A 23781-nucleotide genomic window follows, 5' to 3' on the forward strand; every position below is an offset into this window, starting at 1 on the left:
TGAGACCAAAGGGTTCTTGCTAAAGAGAACGCGAACCCCACCTCCAGGAAGTCTCAGTCTTTGCATCTGCCAGTCACTGGAAGGAGCACTTGACAAAGCTATCAGTGGGATCTGACGTAGACGATGCCCAGGGTCTCGCTGGGACCCCCAGAAGGCATGCTGCTACAGACTGAGTCACAGTGATGTGATGTTCAGATGAAAAAATGCAAATATATATTTTTAAAGAGGCCTGCCTTCCGTTTAGCAGGGCATATGAATTTAATTTGCAATGCTGGTTACCAATCCTTGAGTGCCATTTTCTAGAACAATCACAGCCCAAACAAGGCGAGATCTCAGCCCAGCCTGCAAGCACTAACTGTGCAAAATGAGTGCCCCTGGAAGGCAGTCTATGGCCCATCTGATTCCAGGGCTGAATTCACAGAGGAAGGCTGCTCCTGCTATCGATTTGGAAATCATTAGCCATTAAATCATTCATTTAGCGAAATAAGTAATGATCAATTTTCTTCAGCTAGTCTTCATAAAAACCTTTTCTTCAACTTCATTAGAAAACCTGAAAAGTCAGATCATGTTGGGAAGAGCAATTTACATTATAACCTACTTCTGAACCCAGGTCAAGCATCACATTTTTAAGATTTTTAATTTGGGTCATTTATCCTCTATAACTCTTCAATGGTGGTGAGTTTCTGACAGATATTTGGTAATCTCAAATAGTCAAAGACATCTGTTTCAGACATTAGAATATCGATAACAATGTGGGAACAAATGGAAAGGTGTCTTGGGTAAACTTGAATATATGTTTAATTCTTAAAAAAAACTCTACATGGAAAGATATGCCACCACTCAGGAAATTCTGAAGATGGAATCCACATTTACATGCCTCGAAGCAAATATGAGTTATTAACACGCAAAAGGAGGAACATTTATTGGGCACTTTGTACCGTTCACTCTAAAAATCGTTTTGCATAATTAGCAGCTTAAAATAGAAACTGTGTCATATATGTGCTTTTAAATCCTCAACACTGTAAGTGGCTGCAGAACAGAAGGTAATAAATGTCTTAAATAAATGAATGACGGTGTCGAGTTAAGCTATAGGAATTACTGACAGGGTAGCACTGTTTTCCAGCGCTACACTCGGATTCATTTCCCGTCCCGAACCTGGGCCGTACCTTCCGTGGTGGGAACCCTCTCCCCCCGAACCTGGGCCGTACCTTCCGTGGTGGGGAACGCCTCTGCGCCCTGGCTCTCGGTCTCGGCCAGCTTGCCCGTCCGCAGCAGCACTTCGGCGAAGCTCTCCCCGGGGCCGGGCTGGTAGGAGCCGTAGGTAACCTGGGACTGGACAGAGGGGAAGGCTGTGGGCAGGCTGTCCTGTTCCGGGAAGACACTCAGAAACACAGCGGCAAGGTTTTATATCCCTGGTGACTGGAGTGATGATCCTCACTTACTAATGCACATTTTGTGTAAAACTCTTTTAATCTCATAATATGTTGTTATGTAGAAAAAACCAATCACAAAAAAAAAACAAAAAAAAAAACCCCACAACGGTGAATAGCATGATTAAGAAGGAAGACAAAGAAGTTAGTTTTCAGGAAAATGTCGGTTTTGTTTACGCTGAGGGGCCCAGGGCAGTGTCCTTACCTCAGCGACAAAGGGGCTGGCGAGGACAGACTCATAGAAAGGGTGGCAGCCTTGTCTTTCCAGACCGTCATTGGCTGTGCTTCCGCTTCCGTAAGCATCGCCAAATTCTTGCCCCTGAACAGAACAAAGTGAAAAGACGGTAGATAAAACGAAAGAGAGCTGGGGTAGAGAAAGGGAGGGAGGCAGGAAGAGAGGGATAGAGAGGGGAGGAAGGGAGGGAGGGGGAAAAGGAGGGATGGAGGGGGGAGGGAGGGAAGGAGGGAGGGAAAGGGGGAGAAGGAGGGACAGGGGGAGGATTTCAGGAGTATCAAAGTGCATTGTATGATCAAAAGAGAGTGTGTCAGCGCAACACAGACGCCAGCAGGGCTGGAGGAATAATACCAACTCGGAGGGCACCGCAGCCTCGCCCTGCAGCGCCTCTGACTGCCCCGGTCACTCTGACATCCATCACTCAGGAACACGGAAGTGATCGCTATTACACACAGAACAAGCTTTCCACGCTCGTCAGCACAGCCTTCCTAAAACACTTCGTGCATGTGCTCCCTGCTCAGAAACCTCTAGTAGCTTTGCACAATGCAAACAGCCAACGGTGTCAAGTCTAAACCAGGTAGGGTAACATTTAAGTGAGTAACTGTGAGCCGACATGAAAGGCCAGCTCTTCGCTCCCCAGCAACAGGCCTGCTGAATGCGGCACCTCTGCTTTCTCCCAGGCCAGGCTCCTGTCCGTGCTGTCCGCCCACCTGAGCCCACCTCCCCTCCCGGCCCAGGGAGGCGAAATAAAGAAAGCTGTGCCCTCAGTCTCCATCTTCTCCTCAGCCACCCCCGCAGCGCCTCAGCCGGGCATCAGCATTCCTCATCAGCTGGCACTCAGGCTCCTCCTCCGGGCAATGACACTGAGGTTCTCCTTTCCTCAGACCGTCCCATCGATGGCACAGCTCCTCCCTGGAAGGGCAAGGAAAGGCATGCCCACCCTCTCGCTTACTGAGCACCTGCTTCACGCCAAGCACAACCCAGGGAAGCCGTGACGCCGCTGCCCACGATGGTGACCTTACAAGGGACACATAACAACAACCAGACAGCGGGCACAACGCTAACACCTCACCTAAGACACACACCCTGGGCAGGTCCCACAGGTGAGACAGCGCAGGAACCGTAATCACAACCAGTGTGAGACCCGCAGCAAAGGGAGAGCTAGGGACTCACACCCAGTAGGGCACACAGCCTGTCCACGTATGGATCTTCATGCACCCACTGTCCGGGCCATCAGCCTGCGTCCTCCTCTTCCCTGCACACCCCCTATCCAGACCCTCAGCACATCCACCCTCCCCCCCTTCCCCCCCCCCTTACCCCGCCCAAGCCAGCCACTGCCAGCCTCCTCCCTGCAGCCCTGGCCCAGCCAGCACCACGCCCCACTGAAGCGCGAGAACAGAGGGGTCTCTGCTGCTCCTGATTCATCCTGCCAGCTACCGACCCAGCCGTCCCATGATCCTACTGAAAGTCCAGCTGCACCACACGCCTGCGCTGTCTGAACCCTCCAGCAGCTCCCATCGCACTCAGAATAAAGCCTGTGGTGCAAGCCAGTGGCCTCATCACTGCCCATAGGCCTCCCGCCCCTCTGAGCTCAGCTGCCAGCGTGTTTCCTGTGTCCACCCTGCTCCTCCTACACTGGCCTCCTTCCTTTCTACAAACATGTCGAGCGCCTTCCCTCGCAGGGGGCTCTGTACTCCTCCTGCTTAGTTCAGCCAGATCCCTGCTCAGACCACCTGCTCTCCTGAGACCCCTAACTTCCCCATGGAAGTCAGAACTCCCCAATGTCACTCACTGTCCTGCACGCACCTTGCTGGTCCTCACCGCACTCCTCACCCCGCAGGGCACTAGCACACAAATGCTTGGTCTGTTGCTTTATTTGATGCATTCTGTAGGTTCCTCAGGGGATGGGAATTCCCCGCCCCCAGGGACCAGCACAGAACCTGACCCACAGAAAACGCCTGACACGTACCTGCGCATCCTCAATGGAGGGCGCTACATTCTATAAAGCAAACCTCTCATCGCCCATCTGAAGAAGGCCCGGGTTCCCTAAGAGACTGTGGGAACAGCCTGGAGAGGACAGGACCGTAACTGGGTGGACAGGGCCCGCGCAGGGGGCTGAGGAAGCGGGTGCTTGCCTGCAGGGGCCGGAGGTACGTCAGGGACTTCCTCCACCACTGCCCGTCGCTGACGGCCTGCAGCACCGCCCTGGTGGTGGTCGTGGTGTTGGAAAGCACTTTCATGGTGGTGGCCGTGGTCCAGTGGAGCAGGTCCGCCGAGCTGCCGCCCGGAGCGCCGGCTGCATCCTGTGATGGAGAAGGAGCCGAGAGGAGCGTTGCCATGAGAACAGAGGGTGATGTGGGGGCTCCTGAGAATGACTGGGCGAGAAGACAGGTAAACCGGAAAGTCCATTTCTGCTGTGGCACAGTAACGTGAACCCCAGCACTGCTGGCCCACTGTGCCTCGCTCACAAAAGACGACGAAAGGAAAAAATACCATGGTGCGTTCATCACACAATCCCTTTCAGAAACACTGAGGAGGTAAAAACGGGATCTTCGTTTTTTACCAATGGAATATCCCGCCAAAGAGATTCTCCCGTGCTATTTTTTAAAGTGTTCACTATTTAGGTTAAGAAATGAATTGTTCACTCAAACAATGCTAAGTCTTATGACAGCACTGCAGAGTCAGTGTTAGAATACCATCGGACACAAAGATAAGCTACAGGTCAGACACACTGCGCTGCCCACAGGCGACAGCCTTCAGGGCCTCCTCCACCTGACCAGGCGTGGCCAGCGGTGGGCTCCTGGCTCCGGGCGGGGTGTGGACCCCCAGGGACACCTCTCCAGAGGCTAACGGAGGTGAGCACCTGCCCATGCTTGGCCGGCCGGCCGAGCTTCCTCTTCTGTGCAAGGTCTGCTCTTGGATTTTGCCCATTCTTCTGTCGGTGGTCGGTCTTCCTTATTCACCCGTGTTTTTTTTTATATTCTGGGTACACATCTCTTGCTAGATACAAGAATTGTGAATATTTTCTGCTACTCTGCAGATTATCTTTTCATTGTCTTAATGGTGTCTTTGATTAATAGAAGTTCTTAAATTCCAAATTAGTCCAATGTATCAGTTTTGTCACTTTATGATTAGTATTTTTGTATCGTATGTAAGAAATCTTTGCTACTCCAAGGTCACAAAGATGTTTTTCTATATTTGCCCTGACATGGAATAGTTTTGCTATGAATCCTGGTAAGACAGTGCACTGCAGGCACGCTTAACGCACTAGCATCATACACTGATAGTGTAAGTGTTTTCTGTTTGCCTGTGTGCCTTCCTGACCAGACCACAGCTTCTCAAGGGCAGGGACAATGGTTATTCATCACCATGTGCTCTGTGTGTGTGACCATCCCGATGTGTCCTCTGCGTCTGTGGACACGTAAGAAGTCCAGGGTCACTGCTCCATCTAAATGTTCGCAGACACATGTTCTAACATGTTAATGTTACGGCAGCTGAGTGTTATTCAAATAAGATTTCATGTCACACTTCCCATTCCTGCTCATCTTCAGCATCTTCTTAATCGAGAAGGCGTGCTGAATGATTTGAATGTCATCAACTAACCCAAGAGTAGAACCAAACATATAAACACGGTAAGAAATGGGGCTCTTACACAGAACACCACTTCACGCGCAGGAAAATGTCAAATAATGCAGGCTGTACAACAACTGCTCTATTTCACCGAATGAGCCTACACTTTACACATAATGGCTAACTCAAGAAAGGAAATTTAACTTTAAACAATAAAGAACTTAAATTTAATAAATAAGTATAAAACAAAATAAAGAAAGGCAATTTAAAACCTCTGAAACGTGCAAGTTTGCTCCGGAGGATAAGTGAAAGCCACACACGCAGGAGTGTGTGTGATAAAAGGCTTTCTGCGAGAGCTCCCTAATGAGAACTGCCAGAGAGAAAGTGAAATAAACAGCTCATTTGGACCACAGAGGAGATGTAATTTGGGGGCAATCCACCACGATTATAGTGGAACCAAAGGCATTAATGAGGAAAATATTCTCTTTCAACTTCACGTAATGAAGAAAGAAGAAAGAGGTTAGGCAAAACCCTGCAATGATTACGGCTGCACATGTGATTCGGAGCTGCATGCTGCTAATTAATTTAGAGTGTACGGCCGCAGAAATAGAATAATCCCCAAAACCAAATCAACAACTCCCAGCATAAAATTCAACATGAAATCTCATTAACGTCAAGTGTGCCTCAGAGCTCGACGGCTGGCTGACTAAGCCCTAGTAATGTTTTCCAAACCTGTAAGACACGCCTTTACCGAATGGGCACGGGCTCGCCAGGGCAAGGGTGGTCCCACCTGCCAAGCTTGGCTCACAGAAGCGACTCCTGATGACCAGTGACCAGAGTGGATCATCGTTTAGAGGTTACCTATAAGAGTTGCCTCTCTGGTGAATGATACCATAAGGGTTCATTTCTGGGCAACCTGTTTGCCCACCATCACGGAGCTGCATTCCAAAACCAGGTGGACGGACTGTCAATCCTTTGCCAACATTTAGGTGACAATCCAGTTCTGAGGCATTAGAAACAACTGTCCTTGTTTTACAAAAGAAGCTTTACAGGGCCAGACAGGAAAGCAGTAACAGTATCAAAAACCCACTCCAGACTAAATTATCTCATCTAAAGCTTCAAAATATTCATTTGTGTCTTTGTGCATACTATGTATGAGATTTAACATTCTTTAGAAGGAACAAGCTATCATGAAACATAAAAGAAAGCAAAACAGATAAGACCCTGTTGAGGTAATTGTTGTGTAGGGCATGAGGTCCAGTTCTAAGCACATGTTTCTGCATGTGGACATTCATTAAGCCTGTACTTATTTCATATAAAAAGTGGTTTTTTACTGTTACTAACTTGTCAATAACATGGAAGAGGAAGCTATAAAACTTTTGGGGAAAAGCACAGGAGTGAATTTGCACCCCATGAGCTGGGCATAGCTTCCTTACCAGCAGTGAAAGCAAATAATGAGGGAGGGCAGCAACTTAAAACCTTGCACTTCACACGTCACCATTAAGAAAGTAAAGTGTCAAGGCAAACACTGAGAAATACGTTTTCAACTCATACATCTGCTATTATTAGATCAAGGACTAGTATCCAGAATTAAAAGCAAAAAACCTCTTACAGATTAGTCATAAGGACACACAAATAATCCAGTTGCAAAATATGTATGGCCATTTCACCAAAGAAGGTAGAGGATTGCCAATAAGCACATGAAAATATGCTCATTGTCATTAATTATTTCAAAAATGCATGCTGGCCCTAGCCAGTTTGGCTGAGTGAATGGAGTGAAGGCCTGTGGACTCAAGGGCCCAAGTTTCCATTCCGGTCAAGGACACATGCCTGGGTAGTGGGCTCGATCCCCAGTAGGGGATGTGCAGGAGGCAGCCAGTCAATGATTCTCTCTCATCCATGTTTCTATTTCTCTCTCTCTCCCTTCCTCTCTGAAATCAGTAACAATAGTTTTTAAATGTATGCTGCATGCCAAAATAAGAATAAGCTACCATACACATGCATAAACATCACTTGAATCAAACAGCCCTTCAACAGCAAGTGCTGATGAGGAAGCATGTGGAGAAACTGGGACCCTGATGGTTCCTGGTGAGAAAAGTGAAAATGCTGCAGCCACTCCGAAAACAATGGGCAGTTTCTGCAAATCTCTACCACACCGTGCAGTGCCTCTGCTCCCAGGTACCTAGACAGCAAAGCGTATTTCCAAAGGCGTGTACGAGAACATTCGTAGCAACATTGCTCATGAAAGCTCCAAAGTGGAAACAATCCAAATATCTATCAACTGGTGAGTGGAAAAGGAGAGGGTTGTCCACGGTATTAAAATATAACTCCCATTGTGCTCACCTTTATTTAAACAGCATTTCTAATCTACCCTTTTATAAATTCAAAACAGCCCTTTGCTTAGAGTCCAGGCCCAGCTGTAAACATTAATTTGTCCAGTTGTATCAATCTGTAGCCACTTAAAATGTTCAGAACAAGTTTTCCCACAGTGAAAATGATTTTTTAATGGGAACCTTGTATATAACCCATTTCCAGCTCTAATTAGATTCATCTGGGGAAAATACCATTGGCTAAGCGACATAACTAACACTAGCTAAACAAAATGTTAATATAGTATAAGTGGCAGAATACTGCTACATCTAAAAAAAACATAATAACCAACATTAATAAGAAACTGGAAAACTGTAATTTTGGTAGCTTTTCCCAATGCATTTTGTTCTATTTATAAACAAGTATCTTGTTCGCAGGGACAACAGGCAATATCTCCGCCCTTATAGGCCACGGCGGTGCCAATGCAAATGCTACTTACTGCATGGCAATTACATCTTTACTTTGCTGGGATGTATAAATAAAAATCATGATTTCCACAACTCGGTAATGAAAGTCTTGAGCATTAAGCAGATTACACATCCAGTCAGCTCTCATTTATGAGTTGTAATTTAATGTGGTTATCATATCGCTTAATGTGTAACCGCGGCATCTCCAAGCTGGGCCCTGTATTTTAATCTAATAATAGCAGCCATAATATTCTGAAATGTGCTTCATGAATCAGAGCCATAATGTGCTGGCTGAGCGTCTGGATTAGCACTTCACGAGATCTAGATGTATTACAGCTGCGGGAAGAGGACAAAGGAAGACAGGACGGCTTTTGAGGAGCTAGAAAAATGGTGGGGAGACGATCATTTTGAAAGCATCCCTTTTCCGTGCTAAGCAGAACGTGTAAAGGACCACGGGTCTCCTTCACTGACAAAGGGAGTCTAATGGAGAGACAGGCACACATCTGTGGTAGCAGAGCGTGTCCTACTCCAAAGAAACCACCAAGGGGTCAGGCCACACTTTCTAATTCATCGGAGAAGCAGAAAATAGGAAACCCAAACGACTCAAAGGCTTTTGATGGGTTTTATACAGAAGGATGGAGATTGAGAATGAGCTTCGGAGCTGAACTCAGCAGACACACTTTGCAAGTCTGCACTGAACAGAGAAATGGTGCACCCCTCACAATGGCTAAACCTAGCAGGATCCCAGGCACCACAGCACGTACAGATGTGTTAAATAGAAAATTCCTTTTTGTTTTTAGGCTGAAGTGTGCTTTCTAATTCACACTTACCACAGACTAATTTTGTGCAGTGGGAGCTTCCCCATGGGGCTTTCTCAAACATTTCCTGAGCATTCACCACGTGACCAGCACTCCGTGGAGAGAATGCAGAGAAAACTGGCACACTGCCAGTTACCAGACAATGCCACACGGGCCACCCCACGCTGGCACAGGGATGGGAGAATGTGGGGGCAGAAAAACTTTACAAGGAAGATGATACTTTCGATGGGTGACCAGAGCCGAGACAGGAGAGCAGTACAGGCAGGGAGCAAACTCGAACACGAAGGTGTCATGGCACTACGTGGAGAATGGTGGTACAGTCACTGTGACCGGAACACAGAACGTGTCCGGAAGGCAGGAGAGGAGAGGAGGCTGAAGAGACAGACTAAATGGGGATGTGCTGGACAAGTAGGAAAGGATCTTAGGCTCAAAACATGCAAAATGTGGAATAAAGAATGTCACTAAACGGAGGTCTTCCACTAGTCCTCGAAAGATGGGAAAATGTGCCAACTGCTAAAACACACGTCATTTTGTAACCAAGCCAACATAAGAACCGCTCTGATTCCCATGAAGGAAGCACAAGGAGTATTCACATCCAGCGAGGAAAACCCAGCAGAAACTGATCAGTAAAACTGTAAGTCAAAACGTGCCAAATGACCAAAAGCATCCACACGGGTCCAGGCACCAGGGAAATGCTATGGCTTCCATCCACGGGAGTGACACAACTCCCCAGAACAGCCCGCTGTCCGTGGTGCTGAAGGCAGAGCCAAACCGCCGGGAGGCTGACCTTCCACAGCTGGGATGTCCGGTCTGGAAGGCAGTGGCCTCGTGTGGCTATTTAAATTTAACTTGATTAAAATCAAATAAAACGTCACATTGATTCGTTACATGCACTAGTCACATTTCAAGTACTCAGGAGCTACACATGTATATTCAATGTATGTTTGTGAGATTTAATATAAAAGAATTGTGGGAACGGGGTAGTTATACTTATTTCACTCTAAGAAAAAGCTTAACTATCAAGAACTGAAGCTTTGCATCAGACTTTGAGAAGTTCCTGTACACTGTATGGTATACAACCGCAGAGGAGTTGGCAAAATGAATATAGCCAATTGTCTTCCCAAACAGTTACTGGAAAAATGAAGGCCAAGGCCACTTTACACTTAGGAAGTGAAGCTTATTAATTAAAGGAATCCTATGGAAAACCAATACATAAAAAGGATTATCATCTCTTTCATCTCATGAGTATATCAGAACTCCGACTTACAGAAATGGCAGTCTTAGGTTGCCAGAGATAGCAATGGGTAGCTAAACTCCATGCAGCAAACACTGACCGAGAGAAAAGAGGTGTCAGTGGTATACTCCTCCTTAAGTGATTCATACAAATTTTATTCCTGAGAATCTCAATGAGGAAAAGGGAAAACGGCCAATAAAAAATGGGCAAAAGTATCCAACAGGTACCTCTTAAAACAGGATCTCTCCTAAGATAACTCCCATCTCATTAGTAATGAGAAAAATTTAAATCAAAATCACAAACAGATGTCAATAGACACTCAAGAGAACAGGCTAAGTTTTAAAAACCAACCATGTGGGGAGGTGGACTCTACTCAATGGCACTCTCAAACACTGTGGTCAGGGTGTCATGGACGAGACCCTGTGGGAAGCCATGGAGTGTCCACAGAGGCTGAGCATGCGCACAGCTGGCAGCACACACCTCCAGGCCAGGTGGGTGGATGCCAGAAGAAAGGGATGCTCATGCGCACCAGACACACACACACACACACACACACACACACACACACACACACACGCAGGGTCCTGTACACCCCCAGCCCCCTTCCAAACCCTCCCCTCACCCTAGCTCACCTCCTGTGGCGCTCTGCTAAGTAACGGTGCAGGACTGATACCCTCCTCTCCTTCCCGATGGATCTGGAAATTCACCCTTTGGTAAAGAATCTGAAAAAAGAACAAGGCATGTGATAAAGAAATTGGGTTTCTAACCTTGCTTCTCCTCACAGTGCAGGCTGGAAACCTGAAAGCTCTCTCCGGAGGAGACGAGGCCTGCTTCCTCCTGCACAGTCTGGGGGCGGGGCCTGGGGCTCTCGGGACAGCTTCACAGGGACCCACAGTTTCAGAGGGGGTCCCACAGTTTCTGAGAAGCCCGATGTGCGATGAACGAGGAGGACATGCGAGTGTGAATTCCAGGGCCTCTGCTTCTGTTCGGCAGTGTCTCCCGGGAGCACTCTCCTCCCTTACGCAGAACTCCCCGTAGGTGTTAGGAAGCTCACCCCACCCACAGCCCACTCCCCTCCTGCGAAGGACCGCTAAGGGATGGTGCCACCACTGGTGTGAATTCATAAGGTTTGAATATATTTTACATGACGATGTCTTATGTTTTATTCTTAACAACACTAACTTTTCCCACTATATTCAGTAATTATTTCTTGATATTAATTTCTATTTTTCTCTCACCTGCTTTGTATCCTTTCTTCCTAGCTATAATAAAGCAAACAATACTGTTTTACACCCTGATAGCTTCAAATTGCTTTTCACATGAGTAACAAGCTATTTTTATTCTATAAATGAAAATGCTTATATTATTTCTTAAAATAACTATAAACCTAAGATCAACTCCCCCCCACCCCCACCCCAAAAAAAAATGCCCTTCACACAGTTGAGATCTACAGTGTTGGAAGCACTTACTTCTGTCTGCAGGGAGCTGCTAGCTGCCAACAGGGGCTCAATGCTGCCAGGAGGACAGTGTGTCAGCGCGAAGGCCATGAGCTCCTGACGAGTGGCCAGGTCCTGGTAGCCTTCTGACTGTCCGAGCTGGCTGCAAACATCCCAACTTTTAGAATAACCTGCCAAGTTGACAAGAAGAAACACGACTTCAAAAGAAGAAAACTCGCCAAGCTAAAGCAAGAGTGTCAATGTCTTTCTGCTCAGGTCTCGTGTCACCAAAGCAGAACCATAGTCCGCAGTGATGCGTAATTTTATAGAAGCAGAAACACACAAGGACCATGGCAGACCAAAAACAGGACGCTGGTTTATCAGCCAGTTGTTCAGCGCCACTCCACATACATGTTTCTGATAAACCCTTTTAAGTTTCAGATTGCCTGACAATGACTACCAATAATCTACTTGGATTTTTAGTAAAAAGCGGGATGTCTGGCGGCCAGATCAGTGTGGCTCAGTGGTTGAACATCAATTTATAAACCAGGAGGTTATGGTTCAATTCCATAATTGGCACATGCCCAGATTTCAGGCTTGATCCCCAGTAGGGGGCATGCAGGAGGCAGCCAATCGATGATTTTTCTCTCATCATTGATGTTTCTATATCTCTCTCCCTCTCCTTTCCTCTCTGACATATATCAGAAAACCTGGAAGTCTGCATTCAGAAAACGTAAGGCTTTTCCCGAGCCTGCTACACACACTGTGTGAGCTGGAGAAAGTTCCAAGCAATCACATCTCCTCTGCTACTACAAAGTGACATAACGATGCCTTCCTGGTTGGGGCTGTTGAAATGATCCAATGACACTTGTATTGAAAAGTACTTTGTAAACTGCGAAGTGCTGGAAACAGACATTCTTCTAGACAGCTCCACAGACGCATTCCCTTTATCGAAGAGAGACCCACGGAGTGAGCCCGGAGCGGCCATCCCTGCCTGCCAGCAAAGACCCTTCCCCCCCCCCCCCCCCCAGCACAGCATCATGCTGGGAACCCTTAAATCACACTCTTATTCTCATTCCAGGGAGTTCCAGTTCGAAAGTAGGCTTCCACCTAAAACAATTTCCATAAGTATATAAAATAAAACTCAACCCAGGTACCACCACTAACGGAAATAAAATTATTAGAAAGCTCTCTAAGAAAACAATGGTTTTCCAGAAAACCACAATTATTTTTAACTTCATGTTGCAAAGTCACTTGGTTAGTATTCCAGAACACGGCTCTGTATGAAAGGCCTTTCTAATGCTGAGGGTGTAAACCGTGAGACATCCCCGTGTGTGAAGCACTTTCACGGCTGTACTGACAGCAGCTCTCTCCTTGCCTGAACCACGGGCAGGCTCCTCTGCACCCTCGTTCTGACCAGGTCTCCCGCTCAGCTCAGTCCCTGTAGTGCCCAAGGAGCCCGCAGAGCCCAGTTTCAGCAAGCATCCTGCTAAGTCAGGTGAGAGGGGATCGCCCACCCTTGATCACTAATCACCCTGGACCTCCTTACCCCTCACCCTGGAGTCTGACTGCCTGCCCTGCCTTCAGCAAGAACCCTGCCATTATGGATCCAGAGATTAGTTGTCTTTTTTGCATTCAGAGATCAGCTTGGCCTCTCTCCCCTATTGCAACTGCCTCAACATCCACTGCAAAAGTGCTAAATAAAGTCTTCCTTACCTTTTTAATATGTGGCAAAATAACTAACAGAATGCATACCAAAGGTGCACAAATCACAGGTGCCCGGCTCTGTGAATTATCACAGAGTGAGGCAATGCACTTGAACCGCTGGCTGTGAAAGCACAAAGGGAGGAGGAGATGCGCTCGGCCTTCCATGAAGTCAGGCATTGCTGCACAAGTCGATCCTTCAGAGCAGAGCCGGGATAAGACGATATCCCGCCCTCGCCCACTGGGGAACGCGCTGTGGTTTACCAGCAAAACTATTCTACAACAACATCTGCTTATCCTCCACAGGCCTGAATTAGAATTTCAACACACAAAACTTTAGGGCTTCAAACCACTTCCCAATTTTTCAATTTCTGTTTAAAAAGCACTACCCCATCTTCTAAAAAAATTTTAAAGAATAGAACTACTGACTATAGTCACAAATGGTAGCTATTGCGAAAACTTAAGATTTACTTTTAAATAACAAATACATAAAAAGACACTATATTTTACATAAAATTGCTCTTAAACTTATGAGGCTGTTTTAATGGGGAATGGAAAGCAACCAAAATCTCAGATACAATACAAGCTCCGAGCCCATTAAGGAACTTAGATGCATGCACAAGCACATGGCATACACACTTCCCAGCGCTCACAAGATGCTTCCTGTCTCATGAACAAACGCCAGCTGACCACCAGGCCGGCGGGTCTCAGAGCAGACCCTTCCATCGGCATCACCTAAAGGGGGCATAAGCAAAGGGCTAAGGGCGGCCTAGCTCACCTGCAGCCATCAGCTCCTGGCAGTGCACACTGGCTGCTTTGTAGTCATGGAAACGGAGCGCTTGCTCAACCAGAAGGATCAGAACCTGGCCACGCCTCTCTTCTGGGTCTTCACCTGTAAACACACACAAATGACTTCATGGTTTCACAGCATCAATTCATCAACAAGCTCACAAACCCATCTTCCAAAGTAATTTGAAAATAAAAAGTCAAGATGGAACTGACTTTAAAAGATGAAAGGACAAAAGTTCACAGCAGCTTTTACTTGGGACTAGAAACTATTAAAGAAGCGCTGCTGTCCGGCCTGAAGCAGAGAAGGCTAATGAGGACATGACAGGCTTTGGGTTCATGAAACAGGACTTGCACCACAGATTCTCCCTTCTAACGATGCAGCTTAATGCCCGCCCCTTGCATGGCGGCTGGTTGGCGATTTCCTTTGGCATAGTGCGGTGGGAAAGACGGTGTGTTGAGAGGCCCACGTGACATTTTTATAATCTGCCCATCTTCCCAGAAAAGAAGTAGCCTGCCATACCCTGGTACATTCTGTGTCCGCCCAGGACAGTGATGCGAGTAACACAGAAACCTTCCTCTTTAGTTTAGCATTCGGAACGTACCAGCGACCCTCAGCAGCTCAGCGAGGCCCAGCAGCTTGGTGGACAGCTTGTAGCACGTGGGGGACTGGCAGAGGCACTCCTTGATGAGGCTGACCCGCTCGGAGCGCAGTCGCACTGCAGAGACAGAGAGACCAAGAACAGGCATCAGCAACGGGCACATGACCTCCCTAACGTAAGACAGCTAAACGGAATGAGAGCTGTGCTGGCCTCCCGATCAATGAGGAGTGAAGACCCAACTTTTAAAAAGTGAAAGTTATTGTTGCTTCTGAATAAAGAATGTACAATATGGATCTTTTCTGCCGCCAAACATCTGAAGCAGCACATGAACTGGCATTTGGAAGCTAGGAAGAAAGTGTTTTATTTCCTTCCAGCTGGCTTATTGACTGTCACTGTTTCTGCTTTCTAGGTGATGAAATCAAGGCACAATAATCACTACTTTGTAGGACATGTATGAGAATGCATAAATACACATAAAGTATACATAGAACATAAAATCACTCAGTAAGCATTCGTTATTATTATTACTACTGACATTCACAGACATGCTTATTAAGAATGGGATCCTCTACTGCAGTGGTCCTCAACCTTTCTAATGCCGCGACCCTTTAATACAGTTCCTCATGTTGTAGTGACCCCCAACCATAAAATTATTTTTGTTGCTATTTCATAACTGTAAATTTGCTACTGTTATGAATTATAATGTAAATATCTGTGTTTTCCAATGGTCTTAGGCGAGCCTGCTAGCAGTTCTCAACCTGTGTGTCATGACCCTCAGGTTGAGAATTGCTGCTGTAGAGCCTAATATTAACAATAGCTTGAGCAATTATTGCTAATAATTGAACTCTAAACAGAAACTTCTTGTCATCCCCTCTTTTAAAGTAACATTATAGATCTAATTAAAGAATATACTTGTTAGCATAAAAAGAAATAAAATATTATCATGTATAGCTACTAAATCTATACAACTAAAACAAAATGCAGAAATAAACTGTATACCAAAATTGATGTGAATCTGCAATTCTCATCCATAATCCCAACTTCTGTCTTTGTTTTTATCCAATAGCCTCGCTGCTGGTACTAATGTTATTTTTTTCAGTGTCATAACTGTAACCTTGAAAAAATAAAATTGTGATAAAATGTCGGTTTTATTTTTTCTTCTGGGTTCCACTTTAGTTTCATTTGAAAAATGGGTGGGATCTAGTGCTGATGGATTAAATAACCAAAGGTACTCTTTCGTTTAAAAACCTAAAAAGAAACGGTAGGAAATTAATGCAAAACAGGTGGTCAGTGCAACACTAAGCAGGTAACTGACCTTGCAGAGGCAGGATCTTGACCCCAAATTCCTCTAGGCAGCCGACGGCCTGGATGAGGTCCAGCTCTTCTTGGATGGCAGGGGGCTTGTCTGCTATCAGCTGTAAGCAGCACCTTCGAGAAATGAGACCCAGTTTAAAAAGCAGGAACGAGCTTGGCTAAGTTGCCTTTGTATACTGAACGTAAGATCCAACACATATTTGTCAAAAACCTACTACTTCCACGTATTCTGTAGATGCTCTCTGTATCTCTCTCAGTCCTCAGGACAAGCCTGTGAGACAGGCAAATAGCACCGTTCGCTTTTGGAGGAAGCCAACGCCGGAGCTCAGAGAGGTGAGTGATTTGTGCAGGGTTACATTAAAAGGAAGGCATTAGAAAGGATGAAAATAAAGAAGGAGTGAAGTAATTCCCAGCTATTCTTCTAGCAAAAACAGAAACGTCTTGTTTCGGTGACAATTTTGTCTCCCCCGAGACCTGAAAAGGGAAGAAGCGACTGGTAATGTAATGCGGCAATAAAAACAGAAAGTGATTTGCTAATTTAAGAATCTGTAATTCCTTTGAAGTTTTTTAAACAAATTCTTCAAAATCCAGAGACTGCCTGGTCCATGTGCCTCGGTGATTGAGCATCAAACTGTGAACTAGGAGGTCATGGCTGGATTCCCAGTCAGGGCCCGTGCCCAGGGTTGCAGGCTCGATTCCCAGTAAGGAGTGTGCAGAAGGCAGGCAATCAGTGATTATTCTCTCTCATCAGTGATGTTTCTATCTCTCTCCCCTTTTCCTTCCTCTCTCTGAAATCAATAAAAACATACTTTAAAAATAATCCAGAGACAAAGACAGTGTATTTAATAAATATTTTTAATTAACAAAAAGTTATTTTCTGAAAGGTGCACAGAGAGCAATGTTGAAAGACGAGACTAGAAAGGCCATCAGACAGACATCATAAATGGTCAGGTGAAGACCTCCGGGCCCCAATGAGCACCTGTATGACTGAGTGATAGATAAAGGCCTTGCTTGCTCTTGCAAAATTGTAGAATTTATTTCAGATGAGGACTCACACACTAATTGTTGATTCAAGTACAAAGATATATAACCTCTGTAGTAGCTACCAAAATTCTAACTGCACTTTACTCTGAACCCAGGAATTACAGCTCGAAAAATATATACAGCCAGGCTCACCCAGACATAATTAATTATGAAGGTTCTCTACCACAATGTTTCTAAAAAAAAATGCACTAAATCAGGAACGAATTAAATGAATTATATAAAAGTCAAGCAATGGAATACTGTATAACCATTACAGAAGAATAAAACAAGTTTACATGTAGTAAAACTGTATGTATTCTTACGGGAAAATCTTCAATATAGATCATAAATGAAAAAAAGCAAGATACAGAAAAGTATGTGGAAGTAGTAAGCACTTACTTGTGACTTAGGAAAGAAGGTAAGATTTAATATTTTGGTAGGACACTAATATAAAAAAAAAAAAAAAGCTGAGGGGTAAAGTCAGAGAAACTAGAATGAGAAGATTTATTGTCCATATATAGCCATTCTGGATTGTTTGACTATTTTACCTTGTGAATATTCATAACTGCTTCCTCTATAAGAAATATTAGTTAATAAATAACAGTTTAACCAATAAGAATGTATGGGCTATTTCTACATTGAATGCCAGTGGGAACATTTAAATACATCCAGCTCACTGGTCTCAGTTTGGTGCCACATTATAGACTTAAGACATCTTTTAAAATGAAGGTTGTCCGAGGGCAGAAAAAGGAATGGGATGAAGGGGACATACAAGAAGAGCAGTTTTTAAAATGATCTCTGAGGACACCTGCCAAGAAGATGTAGGTCAAACCACTCCCGGTGTCAAAGGCTACTCTGTCTGAGCTTTTCATCACCTGACATGCAATCCCTTGGGAGAAAAGGAAAAATGTTACTAACTACTTGAACAACTTCGTCAAGTCCATGGTTTGAGAAAACATTATTTTCTCTGTGGTAAGATATCACTGGAAGAAAAAGTTACTTTGAAGTTTTGCTAGAGTTGAAATAACTAGTCATTTTCGGGGGAAATAAATCTAAATAGCTTCCACAATCATTATGTCAAAATAAATTCCAAATGGGCATAAAGTTCCAATGTAAAAATAAAACCATCAGAGTGGTAAGAAACAATAATAAAACTATTTTAATGGGCTTAGGCATTAACAACCTCCAAAGGATGACACAAAAGACCACACCATAAGAGGAAAGAATAGCAATCAAATTTTTTAAAAAATTCTGATAGCAATTGAAAAGATAATTTATAGATAATAAAAACTGGGTAACACAGTTAAAATGTTTAAGGCAGGCAAAGGGCAAGTGTCCCTTATGCCAAAAAAAAAAAGGTCCTAAGGATCAACAGTTAAAAGGTGAACTCTGGCCGAAACCAGTTTGGCTCAGTGGTAGAGCGCCGGTCTGCGGACTGAAAGGTCCCAGGTTCGATTCTGGTCAAGAGCATGTACATTGGTTGTGGGCACATCCCCAGTAGGGGGTGTGCAAGAGGCAGCTGGTTGATGTTTCTCTCTCATCGACGTTTCAGCTCTCTCTCTCCCTTCCTCTCTGTAAAAAATCAATAAAATATATTTTTTTAAAAAAAGGTAAACTCTGACCTTCCAGTACAACAGGCCAATGGGGAGCTGAATTCATATTCGGGAAATTTCCACCTGGAAGGGAACCCTGAGCTTTATCATCTAGTCAGAGCGGAAGCCATGGGAGGGAGGCAGCATCACCTCACTGTGCTGGACACTGCGAGAACTTAAACTTGCAGGCTGTCACTCGGATCTCTCCCCACAGAGGAGGAACACAGCCTACAGACAATCAGCAGAAATGACGACGATGGGGAGCGTTCCGGGGAAAGGGTCTTGGGGAAGCTGATGAATATTCATAACATAACAAAGCTTATTCTCTATGCAAGTAATAAATAACTGCGCCCCATACAGTGCGGTCAGGGTATAGGTGTGTTCATGGCTGTGGCCAGTAAAGATGAAACTGAAGGTGCTGTCTGTGTGTTCTGACGGCCCGCCCTCGGCTGGAAGCACACGGCCCCTCTACCTGGCCAGGTCCATGCAGCTGTCGGTGAGGCTAGTGGAGGAGTTGAAGTACTCCCTGCTGGCAGCCAGCACCAGGCCCACGCTGGCCTCGTAGCCCACTCTGTGCGGGGCCTTCCCTCTCGGGGCGATGCTCGCTGGCAGGCTGGTGGCATCCACACAGCAGTGCATCATCTGCCCGGCCAGGTGGATGTTCTCCAGGCGACTGGAGCACAGGAGGCTCTCTGCAAATATCTGGGGGGACAAGAAACTGGAATGAGTGCTGAAAAAAGGAGGATTCCATTCTCAACCCAAGGAAGGCTCTGCTGTCCAAATGAAATAAATTACAAATACCCCCACCCTGGAGGTAGCAGCTGCGTACGCTGCAAATACGCTAAATGGTAACGAAGCACATTTTTATGTTATGTTAATCTCACCTCAATTAAAGAACTCCCTCTTCTAGAAGGAATAATTTAACCGAGCAAACCAATATATATATACATATATATATGTGTGTGTGTGTGTGTGTGTGTGTGTGTATATATATAAATATATATATAAATATATATATATATATATATATATATATATATATATATATATATATATATATAAAAGGCTAAGTGACCAACCGTACGTCCCATCTGACTGGTACATACTATGCGCACTGGCAATTTAAAAATAAACATTGGCTCAAGCAGGTGTGATACATATAAAGCTCTTGATGGCGCATGTAAAAGGCTAAGTGACTGACCTGACACTTCTATTATAGAGAAAGGGTGAATAGCAATATTAAAATATTTCTTCTAATTAATTTCTTTTCAATGTGCATGAATTTATGAACTGGGCCACTAGTATTAAACGTAATATTCCAATTGTGTTACAATGAATATTTAAGTCAAATATCTAAAGTTCATTCTCACTCAAAAACAGAATCTATTAGAATACTGTCCTACGCTCATCAGAGCCACTCTGTTTAAACTAATTATAGCCACTTCAGTTTTTAAAAATAAAAAGTCTGAATACAATATATATAATTAATGACTGCTTAAAGCATCTGAACTCAGTCTCACTAACTAAAACAGCCAAGCTATCAATGTCCTACCGAGACCGAGCCATTGAAATTACAATGTATTATACCATATAACATGGAGGCGTTTTTCCAATCTGTAAATTAAAGTTATTTAAATGAAACAAGAGCCACTGATGGAAGGTACTCATGCAAATATCACTGTATTCTACTAGGCAACAAATAGCACCAACCGATATAAATTGTTTCCTATATTTAAGATAGCTTAAAGGGGACCAAGATATGATGATGGAAGATGATCTGACTTTGGATGATGGAGACAAAATGCAATTATGTTTCGTAGAAATATACACTTGCAACCTGTCTGATCTTATTAACCAATGTCACCCCAATACATTTAATAATAAAAATAAAACACAAGAATACTGCAAGTATGAATTAGAATTTATTGTAGAAAATGTGTGAGTATAAAAAAATTAAACCACAACTGATCACAAAAAGGAAGATTACTTATTTCAGAAATGTCTTAAAAAAAAGACAGCCTTTTAAACCTACACTAATATTACTATGTAATTAGTTTGAGGACTTCCTGAAGAATGCCCTCCCCAAAAATGCCACTGTGGATGCAGGTAGCACAAAAATAGAAAAGGTTTAAAAAAAGATTCTGTGATGAAAAATAGTTTCCTTGTAATTAGTAAGACTCTTTGTCATTAGTAAGATGGTCCGGTTTTCACGTTTCTAGGCTTCTGAGGAAAGCATCTTTAGCCAGGCCTTTACTGAAATTACGGGTAAGAATAAAAGTATTGATTGTGACAGAAAGCACATCACCCTAATCATTTATACCTAACAGGTGAGAATGGCTCACTCCACGTGACCCACATAACGTGGATATAACAGTTTCTCTGATCCTTTGTAAGCAGCCAATGCCCAATACTGAAAAATACGATTCACTCTAAATTTAACAGGCTTTGCTAAAATGAAGAACACAAATTTCTGCTCTTTAGGCTGTAAAATATTTTCAAAATGGTGCCAATTAGCTTACAAATTATTTTCCAAGGACAGAAAAACCTAATGTATTGGCCAAAAGTCAGCAAGACGATACAGTATAATTTAAAAGGTATTAAACAATATTTAACAAGGTAAGTTTGCCAAATCTATATTACCTACTTCTAGAACCGTACAAAACTGTTACAATTTGTTTTCAAATGTTTTCTCCAAGGGGAGAAACTAATGGCCAAAGTCACTGAAATGCCAAAGCCTAATGGAAAGGTCTTAACATATAATAAAAGTGACTTAATATGTCAAGTTGTTTATGACACATTGGTCCACACAGGAGCTAGTTCAAATGTAATGTACTTATTGCCAATTTTTCAATCAGAATCAGAAACAGGAAAATACTAAAATAATGTGACTCCACCTTAAAGACACCAATTCAGACACACAAATGACAGGTTTGGACCCCATGTGCATACAGATACTTTTACCCAGAAACTGGAATTCAAGTTCCACAGTAGATACAAAAGAGAAGTTCCTGGCAGTGGTACATGGTCTGAGACTGTAACCATAAATAAAAACTTTATACTCGTTCAAGCATTTAAAAACCTGAAGCTCAGATTTAAAGCCATCCATTTATTTCTCAAGTCTACATGCTCTTTTGTTAAAATCGCCTTGAATTAAAATACCAGCCCACTTCATAAAAGAGCGCCTATTTTTGTAATTCTCGTTTGATCCACGGGTCACGCTTCGCAGAGCACAGTGACACAAGAAAAAGTCTATATTTTGTATCAAGCTTATTTAACAGGAAAATTCAAATAAGAACCCTTTTTTGTTCTTAAAATTTAAAAATGGGTTAGATAAGTTTTCTATGCAAACTAAGAAATTTGGTGTAAAACACGTACGTATCTCCCAAAATAATGAGTAAACCCCCGTCAGCAGCCTCCCAGGCATTAACAGCCTGCCTGCGGGAGCCGCTATGTCCCAGACACGCTGTGCACTGGGGAACGGGGGTGAGCGTGATGTGAGGGTGCCCACGGAGGAGCGGAGGGGACACGACATGCAGAAACAGGAACTGCGCTGAAGAGAAAGGCAAGCCACCCGAGAGGACAGAGGAAGGCTCTGCAGAGGGCGCAGTGAGCTGAGTCCGGAAAATGATCAGCAATTTTCAAACGAAGGAAAGAGAAATAAGTATTCCAGGCAAAGGGCACAAGGCGTGCAGTTCAGAAACATAAAGCAGCCCTGGCCAGTTTGGCTCAGTGAATAGAGCATCGGCCTGGGGACTGAAGGGTCCCAGGTTCAATTCCGGTCAAGGGCATGCACCTTGGTTGCGGGCACATCCCCAGTGGGGGGGGTGCAGGAGGCAGCTGATCGATGCTTCTCTCTCAATGTTTCTGGCTCTCTATCCCTCTCCCTTCCTCTCTGTAAAAAATCAATATATATTTTTTAAAAAATAAACATGAAGCAGCATGGCGCGTGGAGGGGTCCGTGCCAGACCTGCGGGAGGAGACAGCAAGGGCACCTGGGATGTCAGAGGTGGGGGGACAGGGATGTCAGAGGTGAGGGGACAGGGATGTCAGAGGTGAGGGGACAAGGATGTCAGAAGTGAGTAGGACAGGGATGTCAGAGGTGAGGGGACAGGGATGTCAGAGGTGAGTGGGGAGAGGGAGGTCAGAGGTGAACGCGGACAGGGAGGTCAGAGGTCAGCGGGGGCAGGGATGTCAGAGGTGAGTGGGGGCCGGGATGTCAGAGGTGAGCGGGACAGGGAGGCGGGAATCTGCTGCGGTTCCCAGGCCATGCCGAAAAGGGGGTGATTGCTGGTAACTGATGGAGAAGGAGCAGCAAAGTTAGGAGGGGAGCGTCTGGAAAGTCTGTTTAGAAGAAGAGTGTGAGTCCCTGTGTACGTGGGAGGTAGAAGCAGGGAGACGAGGTGGAGGGTTGTTGGAAGAGAGATGAAGACAGGACGGTTTCTCAGTAAATGAGGTAAGTAAGCTTTTGTGACCGGAACTGGGGAAGCGAGGGGGTCAAGTGTGACTCAAGAGTTCCCTAGCTGAGGCCTGCCAACCCACTCACTGAATGGGGCTGCGATGAACAGAGAGAGGAGAGAGGAAGTGAGGTAGGAGGGCGCTCAAACTAGGAAACACTCCTCGGTCACCAGCTCTTACTCAACAGGACTACTTACAGAGAAGTTACTGCTCCTCACCGTGAGTCCAATAAACTATCTGCATCAACCAAGATTTCTAAGTCTAAGGAGAGAAGCCACATCCATAGGGTTACCTCATAGCAGGCCTCCGGCTCCAGGCACGTGTACACGTTCTGCTGCATGGCCAGCATGTCCTGCAGCAGCAGCCTCCAGTGGGACTCACTGACGGGAGGCTGCCTGGGGGAAGGAGGAGAAAATAATAAGTCATGAAATCTCTTCACTGACCAAGAGGGGGGGAAAAACACACCCACGAAAACAAAAACACATACACACAAAACTGGTCCCACCATTCTGTATGCCACACAAGCTCCCAAATAATCAACAGAAACGTCTCTCGTCTGACTCTGCAGGAAGAATGTTCAAGACAGGAAAATCAGGCAGCTCTGCATCAGTGCCAGCACTGCCAGGCGAGCCCCATCATCAGCTGCCTAGAGTGCTACCAGGCAACGGCCAACGTAAACAACCTGGGAGGGCCTGGGGCCAAATGAAGCCAGTGAGCAAGTGGCTACGATACATCGAGCAGAGAAGAGCACTGGGCCACAGGGGACTTGTCCCCAATCCCATCTTCCTCACTCTGCAGCCCTCAG

At 45.0% G+C, this 23781-nt stretch overlaps 1 protein-coding gene across 1 annotated transcript in view; it reads right to left on the reverse strand.

Moving 5' to 3' along the window:
- Positions 1-23781, reverse strand: part of NBAS (NBAS subunit of NRZ tethering complex) — a 156511-nt gene that overhangs the window by 47977 nt on the left and 84753 nt on the right. Inside the window, exons 29-38 of the mRNA XM_084900990.1 lie at positions 23269-23371; positions 18994-19223; positions 15908-16020; positions 14596-14709; positions 13983-14096; positions 11534-11691; positions 10697-10786; positions 3801-3968; positions 1636-1749; positions 1209-1332 (exon numbers count right to left, since the gene is read on the reverse strand). Of these exons, the coding sequence (XP_084757116.1) occupies positions 1209-1332; positions 1636-1749; positions 3801-3968; positions 10697-10786; positions 11534-11691; positions 13983-14096; positions 14596-14709; positions 15908-16020; positions 18994-19223; positions 23269-23371 (1328 nt within the window). The remainder of the gene's footprint in view (positions 1-1208; positions 1333-1635; positions 1750-3800; positions 3969-10696; positions 10787-11533; positions 11692-13982; positions 14097-14595; positions 14710-15907; positions 16021-18993; positions 19224-23268; positions 23372-23781) is intronic.

Source organism: Pipistrellus hanaki (genome assembly GCF_964339955.1).
Source record: "Pipistrellus hanaki genome assembly, chromosome: 12".
NCBI lineage: Eukaryota > Metazoa > Chordata > Mammalia > Chiroptera > Vespertilionidae > Pipistrellus > Pipistrellus hanaki.